The sequence below is a fragment of the Poecilia mexicana genome, unplaced genomic scaffold, assembly GCF_051168715.1.
Source record: "Poecilia mexicana isolate PSO_F unplaced genomic scaffold, ASM5116871v1 scaffold_18, whole genome shotgun sequence".
Lineage (NCBI taxonomy): Eukaryota > Metazoa > Chordata > Actinopteri > Cyprinodontiformes > Poeciliidae > Poecilia > Poecilia mexicana.
The window spans coordinates 7,312,592-7,325,559 of record NW_028263387.1 but is presented as its reverse complement, the minus strand read 5'-3'; the positions used below and the strand labels follow the sequence as shown (position 1 = coordinate 7,325,559).

The 12,968-nt window shown below is 37.8% G+C and overlaps 1 protein-coding gene across 1 annotated transcript; it reads left to right on the top strand.

Annotated features, from left to right (window-relative positions):
- Positions 1 to 256: 256 nt before the first annotated feature.
- LOC106933416 (CD48 antigen-like) lies at positions 257 to 12,946 on the top strand. The gene is made up of 7 exons (XM_088016272.1): positions 257 to 365; positions 6,274 to 6,576; positions 7,020 to 7,304; positions 8,216 to 8,320; positions 8,426 to 8,484; positions 8,588 to 8,656; positions 11,660 to 12,946. Exons 1-7 carry the CDS (start codon positions 287 to 289, stop codon positions 11,735 to 11,737), a joined length of 978 nt encoding a protein of 325 aa, XP_087872398.1. The 5' UTR covers positions 257 to 286; the 3' UTR covers positions 11,738 to 12,946.
- Positions 12,947 to 12,968: the final 22 nt, after the last annotated feature.

The following is a 12,968-nucleotide window of genomic DNA, read 5'->3' as shown; positions in this document are numbered from 1 at the left end:
TAGCATTTATTGCAGTGGATGGTTGGTTTTGTTGCTTTCATCAAATTCAAAATTTGCATGGTGATATAGTGAACAAAATAATAAACACAGAAACTGTATTGAAAGAAATGATCTTTTTTAACCTTAAAGTGTTTGCAGATATTTCTCTGTATACTCAACCTGCTTCATGCTCTACATTTACGGAAGCTTCCTCCACCCCTCCCTCCCTCCCTCAGTTTTTTTTTTCTAACTTTGCTTACTGCAGCGAGCAGAAGAGGAAACAGACACTGCTCCGCTCCCCACAGAGATGGCTGGTGGTCGCTTTCGCTGCCTGAGCTGCCTTCTCGCGTACACGGCCGCGCTGCTTCTCGGGGTCTCCCGCCACGGTACGTGACCTGGTCTGCCCCTCATGTTTACTGCCATGGATGGTGATCGACCTCCCGGTTTTCTGTAGTTGTGACTTTGACAAAGAATTACGATTCGGTTCCTTAGAACGGGATATTTGCATACCTCCTTGGAAAAGGAGGTGTTGTTTCTTCAATGTTTTTTTTTATTCTTTCCTCGTAGTGCATTGTTTTTCGTAATAGATTTTGCAATACAATATAAGATGTTATTAAGAAGGTTTTCCTAAAATATTAACTCCTGTCTACTTTTGAAACTGAAGTTGCATAATAATTTGGGATTTGGAACATCCCAATGAAAATTAGTGTTCTCACTAAGATCTGTGACGATCTGAATTTATCCTCCTTGTCTGAGGCGGCAGCTATAACCTTTGGGCATCTTGTGGTTGAATATTAAGGGTCAAGTTTTGCATGTTTCTGTGTCGCTGTGTTGGCAGATTTCCTGCTACATATGCATGGAAACTTTTGCAACTTGGAGATAGATCATCTTTTCTCTTTTTGTCACTTCCGGCTTTCTTCTTCAAATTGTAGGTCACAATGAAATACCGTTCACTTCTTCAATCTTGCGTGCTTGCTCTGTCAGGCCACATTTCAGAGCTCTACCTGCTATTTGTTGCGCTTCAGTTGTCGGCTGTTTTCTTTTTTGTGTGTGTCTAAATAAAAGTATGAGACAGAAACAAGAGCAAAAGCAACGGTGGTGTTTCCTGTGTGTTCTCCACCAAAAGCACTGACGCTGACCGAAAATGAGACGGATACAGACTTTTATTTTAACTTTTCCACCGAGGGCACAGATTGTGGTTTGTCTCGGTTTTCCAGGGAAATGATGCAAAGTCGGCCGTTACATGAACATGCAAATGAATTTATTCAAAAAGTGGAAGCTAGTGATCGAGCTTTCATGCGTCCGTTTTTCTTTAGTCTTCATTGAAAACTTTCCCTAGTTGAAAAAAAAAAGTGAGAATGGAGCTCCAAGTAAAAAAAAAAAATGTTACAGGCAATTGAATGAAGCGTCAGGCTAAATTTATTTACGTTTATTTAACTTGACAATTTAATAAATGAGCTTGGATAGACTTAATTTGGATATTTGGGACTAATTAATGCAATATATTTAAGTTGGAGTAAGTGCTCTCGTTTTTCAGTGAAGGTTAGTTTGATTGTTCTGTTTCAGTTCAAAACAACCTAAATTCATTGAACACATTGAGTGATATATTTAATGCTGCTAAGTGTAGTTATTAGGACAATTAGGAAAATCCAATGTCAAATTTCACTTTCAGTACAAGTGTTAGTATTACACAGAGCGATAAAAGAAGAAATGGTCACGAGAGTCATGGGTACGACTGCTGATCTGACAGTTTTCAGGATACAGTCTTTGTCGCCCTGCCTCCTCTACACGGCCCCAGCCACAGTTCTTATTTAAGTTTGATCGTCTCTGAATGTTGCTAAAGATTAGGGTGACGGCAAAGAGTTTTTCCATCCTCAAAGAGTTGGAGCTCATTGCCAAAGATGAAAACAACTGGTTAGCAGCAGCTATGAGAAGCTCTTCATGGCTGTAATAGTAATAAAGATTTTTCCACTGAATACAAAGAGAGGTTCCATCCTCCTGCAACCAAAACATGGTTCTCAAACTGAGGTTGAGGCATCACAGATGGTACTTGGCGAATCTTTAGTGGTACTCAGAAGAAACATTGGCACTGATGCTTGTCAGGTTATTGCATCAACAGCGCTGTAGGGGCCCCTAAGCACCGGAAGCCCAGTAGACGGCTTGTTCAAGCAAACACAGATCTTAAAGATCTTTGAGAACTTTAAGATCTTTTGAGGTCTCCATGTATAACATAAAGCAGGCAACAATGAACCAGAAACAAACGCTGGGCTTTGCTAACAATGTGTGATTTACGTCTGAGGTCAGACGTCGAGATTTCAAGCCCAACTTAAGTGTATAAAAGTACAAAAAACAGATGGATTAGCTGATTAATATGCTAAATCACAAGGTATTGCTAACTGCTGGTAGCAATAAAATATATATAACATGCTATTCACTTGTATTTGCATGTTCTCAAGCACTTAACTTATATGATCACTAAGGAATGTTGAACTGAAATGCAAAGAGAGCAAATAAACAGTTTATTTCTGACTTACAGAAATTTACATGAAAGGTAGATATATTGCGGGTTGGGAATGTAATAAAAAATCTACAACTTTCCAACCTCAGCAAAGCAATTCAAGTAATTGCATCTTTTAATATTTCTTTCTTACTTGAAGCTTTTAAATCTAAGATTCTGAGTAAAAATTAACTTCCCGCCAAAGAAGCCGTTCTGATGGATAGTAATATTGTCTTATTGTTTTCTCTTTACTTTTTTTAAGACATTAACTTGTCAAGTGAAATCTTGTTATCTACAGTTTTAAAATGTCCATCAGCGTGGGGGCGGCTTGACTTATTCTGTATCTGATGATACGTGTTATAAGAAGTTTGATCACTTCATTAAAACATTTTCCTGTTTGTCCAACAACAGGAACTCACCAGTAAAGCCGTGTAGCTTCTGCTGTTATGTGATAAAAACACCTCGGAGTGTTTTCAAGTGTTTGATTACACTTCCTTCTTGTAGCAGCAGAGGTTTTTGCAAACAGTTAAAAATAAAAAAAAAACCTAAGCTAGTTCTTAAAACCGATATAAACCATAGTTAAAAGATTTCTTCTGGTAAAACTTTATCATTTTTATCTTTTCTAAATAAACCTTCGTGTGATGCAGTGTCATACCTGCAGTTCAGAGCTCAGCCCTGTTTCTAGTTGTAGCAGCAGAAATTCACAGAACAGACAGATACAAATTTGATCCTATTAAATGGAGAAGTACTTTGCTCTGTGTGCATACTGATGAGACACATGACCTGCTGAACAAAAAATAGACTAGAATTCCCTTTATATTATTACAGAAGTGTCTAATAAAATAATTATGTTCTTGTTTAAAGGAGCAGTCTTCTGGACAGTAAACATTGTTGAGCTTTACATCATGTTAGAATGTTACTCCCTCATCAAAAACGGACCCGGAGAGTGTTACTTTGATTTTTTCATGCATGTTTGAGAAATCCTATAATCTCCCGTGGCAACCGTTCAGCTGTGCAAAACGACTGGGTGGACCTAGCTCCGCCTTCGAGGACAAAGCTCCTCCTTGAAGCTGCGTTTTCCAAGCTTCCGTCTCACAGAGCAGCCCTCCTCCACGAACCGACTCAGCTCCTACAGACTAGCCAGCAGCAATTAGCAAACACCTGGTTGTACTGCACATCAGCTGAGCTCGTCACACAAGCCATTTCTATTGCAATGCCGGTAAAAAAAAAGTTGTTAGCATTTATAGAGGGTTGATTTGTTTTATGACAATTTCCTGAAGGCATAGTTTCAGAAAGAGCAGGAGTTTCTTAAAGAGACAGAGGCCCAATTTCACGGTGTTAAATTAGGAAGTTAAATTTCTTTTAAGCCATATTTGATATTTTATAACAACTGCAGGTAACAGTTACTAATCGTACCATTAAATTGCACAGTGGCTGAAAAACACATAACACTACCCCTTTAAATTTAAATGTACATTAAATGTCAAGACATGTTACTTTACATCATTTTCTGAAAGCTTGAACAGACAGAATACCGACTCTTTGGAGATAATACGTTACTGAGTGAATGCTGTTTGTTTGCTCACCTGAACAACCTGCAGATACAGAAATCAGTAAAATCAGCTTTATTTCTCTTCATCTTCTTTATATTGGTTACTTCATTAAGTGTAGTGAAAATAAGTAAACAGACTGTTCATTATTAATGTGATTCAGAGGCTACGTTTTGTTTTTAGTTGAGCTTCATCATTAATAATGGTGGGAACCAATGTTAGTGGGATGAACTAATGTTGCTTTGGCTGATTTTTAGAAATCCTATAACTAAACTTAAAACATTTCTTCATAAGAACTTGTGCAACGGTGCATGTAATATACTACATGTTTTATAGCTCTGTTGTGAAGAGGATGAAAAGGGTTTTCCATGATGTTCTTTGATTATAGAAATACATGTATTTGCACCATCTTCAGAACAGCCTGTAGAACAGAGCCAGCCTTCTTTATCATTTTCTTGAGCCTTTTTAAGCCACTGACTGATGGCGTTAACCCAACAGGTGATGGGAGAACAGAGCATACTCTCTACAATAGATCTATAGTAGATCTACAGCACATTGAAAGACTGAAGGAACTAGGTTTCTAGAACAACCGTCCCTTCTTGTATAAAGCTTTACTATCTGATGTTCAGAGCAGTCTGTTGTCTAGGAGAACATTGAGATATTTGAAATGAAATGAAATGAAATTTTATTCGAACATGATACAAATATAAAAATAAAATAGTGCACAGTAACAAGAAGTGCATAAGAAAGAAGAGAAAATACAGATTTTTTTGTTTCAGTTAACATATCATGCTCAAAATGGGGTAGGAAGAAGTGAGAACTTATTTAAAAAACATCTTCCCTTATGAAAGGAATAATGTTTGAAGTATTCCTGTTTCTTTTTAAATCTCCAATCATCTTCGTTTTGTTCCAACACACAGTGGACTGGTGAACTAAATTTAAGTAATTTACTCATTCTTCAGTTCTCCAGATTTTAAACCCTGATCAACTTTTGCTCCATGTTATGAGAGAAACTTTGTTCATCAGCAAACTGCTCCTCAGTCAATTACCAACATTGCACTTGGATGGTGTTTTAGTGTCAATCTGTATTTGTGGCAATGTTTTCAGAAGTGAGTTCACTCTTCAACAAGAGGGGACTCACTAAAACTAATAGTTTTCTACAGCGCTGTATACAATGTGTCCTTCTTGGCACCCGACCAGAGTTCAAACATCCACCTCTCTGTTCTAACACAAAGGCGGATGACTGTTATGAAATACGATATATTACAACCCCTGTTCAAACCAACATAAATATGACTATGTTCTGGAGATGCATACAAACAATTCAAGTCAGTCAATCACAATTTTGCACCGTTTGTTTGTAAACCCCCAAGGAAATTATTATTTTTTGTATCATAAAAAGTTAGTTTTTAGTTTTTATGATACAGTCAAACATGTTTGACTCTCTTTTTCCCCCCCTTTTGCAGAATCCAGACTGATCACATAAATATGAACAGGGCACAAACACAATTGGACATGCTGGGAGCCAATTGACAGAAGACAAAAGATCAGTTATATGAACATGAAAAAAAATTACATGTGACATAATACAAACTAACAAATAATCACACATTAATTAAAAAATTACACAAAAGAAAGGCGACAAAATCATAATAAATAACAAAGAGCCTTAAACGAATCATTTAAAATTTTAATCATAAAGTTTTAAAAGCCTTTGACATTATTAACTATCAGTTATTAACGTAGTTTAGCTTTGCTTAATTTACAAAACTGTAATTTCTGGATATATTTTTTTTACCAATTAGAATTAAGTTATTTAACATAAACTCCAAATTTTGAATAAAATCCTAACTTCATGTTGTGGTCCGTTGACATAAAAGCCAACATTTAAATTCCATTAAAAAAAAAAAAAACTAAGCACTTCATATAAAAGTGTTCTAAGCTCGGTGAGATAGAAATCAGAGAATACCTTCAGAGAATTACCGCCACCTGCTGTTGCATTCATGTGTCACATGCATTCAGTTGGTTTTAGGTGATGTGACCAAATCCTGTACCCTGTGGTTCCTCAACAAATGTAATTGTTAAGAGTTCGAGCTCTGATAGCAGATTATGATACATCTTGTAATGGCTGGGAAACTGCTTACGGACATTTTAAAAAACTGTAAACATTAAATTGTATGTAACAGAACATCTAAATGTTTCACTTAGATGAATTAATAACATTATGCTCTTTGTTTTTTGTTTCAGATGTGGAGGCTTCAGAAGGAAAACAAGTCATTCACAAAAAAGTTGGAGATTCTGTGGAGCTTTTATCAAATTTACCAGCTGAAGGCGTCACCAGGGCAACATGGAAATATGGAGACTCACCAGTAGCACACAAAGGTTCAGGTGTTATTACAAACAATCCATTTAAGGACAGAGCGAAGTTCAATAACACAAGCTTTAGTTTAACAATAAGAGACCTGACTCTTCAAGATTCTGGTGAATTTAATTTTATCACAGAGGTCAAAGACCATCCAGGTTCAGTCTTCATCACTCTGCAAGTTCACGGTAAGATACTTTTCTTTTCAATCCAAATCAATCAAAAATAATCTTTTCAAGAAAGAAAACTTGTGTAGAATTCTTAAAGAACGGATTGATTAATACACTGTTTTCAAAATGAAGAACACAATACTTGTTAGAAAATATATCAATGTAAAAAAAAACCCAGCTTTATCTGAATTTTTATATCATGTTTATGGGGGTCACTGTCCTGCTGCAGAATCTAAATGTGCTTGAGCTTTAAGACCAAACAGTGATCACAGGAGATTCTCCCAGGATTTACTGATAGAAAGCAAATTTTATGGTTGCATCAATTAAAAGGAATTCATCATTTGATGACATCTTTCTGAATTTTCTAAGATTAAAGGAGCAAATACTGTGTGAATTCTGCAAATAAAATGCATATATAATGTTACTGACTGTTACACTTCTTCCCTCTGTTTTCACATTAGAGCCAATATCCACAAATCCCAATGTGTTTTCAAACATCACTCAGCCTGGACCAAATGGATTTTGTACAGTTTTTCTGGAGTGCAAAGCAAATCCTCACAGCAACGTCACTTACATCTGGACTGTGGGAAACCAAAGAAGTAACGGCCCCAGGCTGCAATACAACATTACACCACAAGATGGCGACACCATATTCACCTGCATTGCCTCCAATGTTGTCAGTGAGAAGTTAGCATCTGAAACACTGAGATGTAGCAACACCACAAAACCCACAGGGTCTAATGAAGGTATGTTCAGAAAGGAGATGTTTGAAGACAACAAGAACAAGTCGGTTTATTTTGTAAATCTGTTGGATGTATAGTTCTATAAAAGGTCCAAGTCCACAAAACACAGAAAATCTCAGATCCAGAGACTAGAAATTAATTTTCTTGCAGTTCCTAAGAAACTTTTCTGAATCATAAAGTAATGATGATTTTCAATATTTGGTAATAATACAGACAAAAATCATAGAAGAGTTAGAAATGTACTTTATGGTTTATCCAACATGCTGTGGATCAGGGGTCCCCAAACTCCGGCCCGTGGGCCGGATCCGGCCCGCCTCCTCATTTGGTCTGGCCCCCTGAACAATACCGGATCTGGTCCGCCTCCTCATTTGGTCCGGCATTCAGTGTTTTTTTTCATATATATGTGGATTTTTCTTCAACCACCAAGGGGGCTCTTGAGCAGATATGAAACTTAGTTTCCCTCAATGGAATATATACTAGTCAGTACCAGTCACCGTTTCACTCTTTTCCATTTGCATTCTGGGTAAAATTCTATGTACAAACGCGAATATGTCGTCGGCAGTAATCCAGCACACCCCCCCCCCCCCACACACACACAGTTTCACTCTATGACTGACGTCATAGCTAGTTAAAACTATTTTTAAAAAGCAGCACATTCATACTAAAAATGCATTGCTTTTAAAACATATCGAAACCTTTTGAATTTTTTTTAGTTTGTCACTTTATAGCTACAAATTTCACTGCATCTTAATCATAATTTTATATAATTGACCAAACACATCACACTGCATAAAAATGGTAAGATAAATAACGGGATTTATTGTTTAAAATAGTTTTGGACAAATTATTTTCCTGCTTGTTTTTATTTGCTTCTTTTTAAACATGACATATTGTTAATCTGCTGTCAATTGTAGGAATCCCAATCCTAGTCTGGATTATCGTTGCAGCAGTAGGAGGTTTACTGATCATTATTATAATCATAGTGGTGAGCGGATGTCTCTGCAAAAGAAGATGGTCTGGTAAGAAACTCTTTAATGTGCCATTTTTTTTCTCTCTCTTACTTTGTTATTGTGGCTTTTTACCAGCCACTGAGTCATTTCTGTAATTTTGTTTTCTTTACACAGGCAGTGATTCAAACGAACTCACAGTTTATGCCGATATCTCAGATTTTTCATCTGAAGTTGTAAGTACACACAAGCCTTACAATGAGCAAATGTTTACAGTGATTTATTGTTTCCTAACTGAGGATTTATTTCTCCTTAATACATGCGAATGCAAACCTGCAGGGTCCCTCCGATAAGCCCTGCTCTCTGTACGACACTATTGACGCCAGAAACAGCCCGGATCACCAGATGGTAAGAGCTAAACCTCAGCGGTGACCCAGGAGTGCGCGAGTTAGGTGGTCCAATAGCTCCCCCTGGTGGATATCAGATTATTACTTTTCTTTTCATCTAAGTTAATGTTTTTTAACATGTGGTTGTTGCAATATTTTCCTCGCAAAACACAGCTTATGAAAAAAACCCCACCAGTGATTGTTGTTGAGTAAAAGTAAATTCCATCTCGCGACAGGAAATTAACTCGTTCGCCTATTTTCACTTCCGGTAAACAATAGGGTATATGCCACGGACTTCCGTTTTAGCACTTCCGCATTTTTTTTCCACATAGCCTGCTTCCGGTGCACAGGTCACAGATGGAGTTTTTCACTTGGTCCTTGCTGGATTTGCCCACAGTAACCGTTAACCATTTTAAAAACAAAAAGCAGCAGGAGGATGTAACTTCATAACCTCATTTTCTAAGCAGAATCTCAGAGGGAAAAAAAGAGAAATTACGTTGTGTAACGCAAGAACAGATTATAGCAGTCAAGTGGAAAAATTCACTCTAACGTGGATAATAATTATGAAACAGCAAAGGTAGATAATCATATATTCGGGATTCGGGAAATAAGTGATTTGCACCATTTGTTCTGTGGGTTTTTTATGTGGGTCGGTGCAACTTAAACGGATGTAAAGCGAAGGTTTTGGACCTTAATCTGACTGACTTCTTGTGTGGTTTGGAGCATTGCTGCTCTCGGCTGTTTTTAAATTACAGTGCTCGGTATCGCTCCGACTGCATGTTAAATGTATTTTATATAATTGTCACATAAACAAAAACTAAGGAGTTGCCTAAAAATAATTTCATACTCCATATAACATAAACGCACATCAACACACACGTATTGACTTACCTTGTGCCGAATCGCTGCCTCTGTTCTCAGCCTGTTCCCGTTGCAGTGGATTTCCTCCGGCATTATTTTCCTCCAACAAATTATTCCACTAAACGAAACAAGTACAACTCCCTTTATATCCCCCATCTTCCCATTTCTGACGCTGGATCTTCAATATCCTCAAGCTTTGAAATAGCAGGCAGCTACAAACCGCGTGTTAGCTGTAGTGGCTAAGTTTTGGCTACTTAGGCGCTGTCGCCTTGATATCAGCTGGAAAATGAAAAAACTAAGCACTGGATGGTACCGACTAATTACTGGAAACAACGGCACACCACAAAACTCAGTCGTTGTACCAGCAGCTCACAGATATTTTAAGTTTTGCGTCTTTTTCATAGTACAGATCTTGCAGCTTCGGCCAAGAACAATAGGAGCAAGCAGGACCTGGAACCAACCTATGTGGAATAAATTCAAACGGAAATACGTCACCACCTCTCGTGGCATATACCCCATTGAAAGCAGCACAAAGGGGGGGGGGCATGTCTGTCGGTTTCAGTCGGTTTACATTGTTTGTTTTTCTTGTTTTTTTTTTCTTAATCACAAATGTAAATTCTTTGGCTGGTTACCCGCAACAACAGGCTCTACTCCCGTAAAAAGAGAAAAAGCAATACACAAAACAGGCACCTGGCGGAACACACATGAGGTGGGGCCTACCTTCAATGTTGCTTCAGAGTTCCTCAACGAGCTAACGTTCCAGCCCGCAGAGTCCTTCGTCCGTCAGACCCTCAGTTTAGTAGCTTTTTTTCCCCATCCATCCATTCATTTTCTTTACACCCTTGTCCCTTAGTGGGGTCGGGAGGTGCTGGTGCCTATCTCCAGCTAACGTTTCGAGCGAGAGGCGGGGTCACCCTGGACAGGTCGCCAGTCTGTCTCAGGGCAACACAGAGACAGGCAGGACAAACAACCATGCACACACACACACACACACACACACACACACACACACCTAGGGAGAATTTGGAGAGACCAATTTACCTGACAGTCATGTTTTTGGACTGGGAGGAAGCCGGAGTACCCGGAAAGAACCCACCATGCACAGGGAGAACATGCAAACTCCATGCAGAAAGACCCCAGGCCGGGAATCTAACCTTCTTGCTGCCAAATGCGCCACTGTGCAGCCCTCTTCCCATCGTAATATTATTATTTTTCTTTAGATATAGTTTTTTTTCCCCCTGACTTTTCCTAAAAATACACCAAATATGACTTTATCGGTGGTTAGTAATAGGAGACGTGTGAACTCCCCGGTCCAACAGTCCTTTAGCGTCCAGTCACCTCTTTCCAAAAAATCACACAACAGAAACTTCAGCCCAGCCAAAACCCCGACACTCGCCTGCGGGTTGGTCCTTCCCAAGGTGAAGACTCCCTTTTATATTTTTAGAAGCCTTCGAGCGCTTCTTTTCTTTCTTTCCTTCCTTTTCTATTTTTTTTTCTTAAACAAAACGGAGCTGCTACAGCAGCTCCACACACGCTTCTGGTGCGTCACCAGCCTGTTAAAGCTTAGGATCGCTGTACGGCGCCCCCCACAGGTGAACCGTCAAATGATGCCAATAATTAAAATAGTACTTAAAAAACACACACACAAATGTGAGCATTTAGCACCGCTGTATAACATCTCTATGTTTTTTTTAGTATTATCTAATAATAATAATAATAATAATAATAATAATACATTTGCAAAGATGGAGTCAAAAGTTCAAGAGGAAATTGTGGATAAAACATTGAAGATCATGTCACCAGTTTGGATGTATTTCAGATATATAAAACAAAAAATCTAATCAATAATTACCAATATTGATTTATTGATATGAAATGCTTAAATTGTGATGTGTTTGTCAGCCATCTTGTTCTATATATGCTTTAAAGTTTAAATAAACAGCAGAACACCACATATTCACTATCCACTTAACTGGTGTCTGCTGTAGATATCTTAGTTCTGAATTGTTCTCTGTGCTTCAGTGTATTGAGAACTGTAAGAACAAATGATCCTTCATAGCACTTTCAGTGAATTGTTTAACCATTGGAAGCTGCAGGAAAAATTATCTTAAGCCACCACTGAGAAACCCTAAAATGTATTTTTTATTTTCTCCCAATCATTTAGCCTCAGACGATCTACGACAAGATACAGATTGAACGGATGAGGAAGGCTTCAGTGTCTCCGTACCAGGAGGTTTCCTAGACGGTTTGAACCTTTAAATTCTGGTGCACCTCAGAAAAAAAGTCAGAAAACACCTGGTGGCGTTTAATGGTTCCTGTGTAATGGAGGAACCATTAGAGCCGAGAGTAATTTTGCGACGTTTTCAGCAACTTTAAGATGGTGGGCAATCTTGCTGCAACACTTGCTGTCCAAGTTACACGTTATACCTGTTCATGTCAATGAGCGCTTTGGCATTTACAATATGCAACATATAATGTCAGACCCTCTTCAGACCTGGAATTAACATGTCTCTTAGTTGATAAAGACAAACAGTCATTGGAAATGTATCCATACCCCTTGATCTGTTTCACATTTTGTCACATTACGATTGAGATTTGTGTGATAAACGGCACAAAGTAGCGAATAATTTGGAAGTGGGTGGAAAATTATTCATGTTCTGAAAAGGATGCCGTGAATTTGTATTCAGACTCTTCAACCTGTGAATCTCTGTAGCTCCTCCAGAGTGACCATATAGTATTCTTGGTTACTCATCGAATTGATATGTAGTTCTCATGTGACAAAACACTTTGGGGAACTTTGTAGCTGTCAGCCATCTTGGTAGAGATCATAACTAACTGTAATGGTAGTTGTTATGGCGTTGCTATGACAATAAACAACCCACAAGCTTAGAACTAGCTCTTGCCTTGTTTCTATCTAATTAATAAACAATAAAAGTACATTAAAACTACTACTCAAATAAAATTTTTTAGTACCTTCATTTTGTTGGTCTGGAAGCCGTAGTTCATCTATGTTTTGCACCTTCTACCAAGATGGCTGTTCAGTGGCGTGGATCACTTCCAGTTCAGACTTGTGGGAATTATGTATTCATGTGTGTGAAGTTTTAACACATAAAGCAAAAAGTGCCCATTTTCTCAATCTTTGGAGCAACAAAAAGAGAGAAAGGTTAAGATAATTAGTCAAATTCTAAAATAATACACATGTCACATGTCGGTGGATGATATACAAATTAATAAGAAAAATTTAGATTTTATAAAACCTAATTTAGGGACAACGATCTGCAAAATGGATTATTGTTCATTTAAAAATTGTCCATGTTTTTTCCTAATTTTATGCTGGAATGTGTATAACTTTATGTTTTTAAAGGTGCAACTGGGCTCTGTAGCTTATGTTATATGTTTGTACATCTTGTAAATATATAGATGATATAAATAAAAATGTATATTATACAAATGTTTGTCTTGAAGTTCACTTG

Coding starts and splice junctions, on each gene's coding strand:
- LOC106933416 (XM_088016272.1), top strand. CDS start 287: ATGGCTGGTGGTCGCTTTCGCTGCCTGAGCTGCCTTCTCGCGTACACG. Junction 366..6,273: donor TCTCGGGGTCTCCCGCCACG/GTACGTGACCTG, acceptor TTTTTGTTTCAG/ATGTGGAGGCTTCAGAAGGA. Junction 8,657..11,659: donor ACAGCCCGGATCACCAGATG/GTAAGAGCTAAA, acceptor CCAATCATTTAG/CCTCAGACGATCTACGACAA.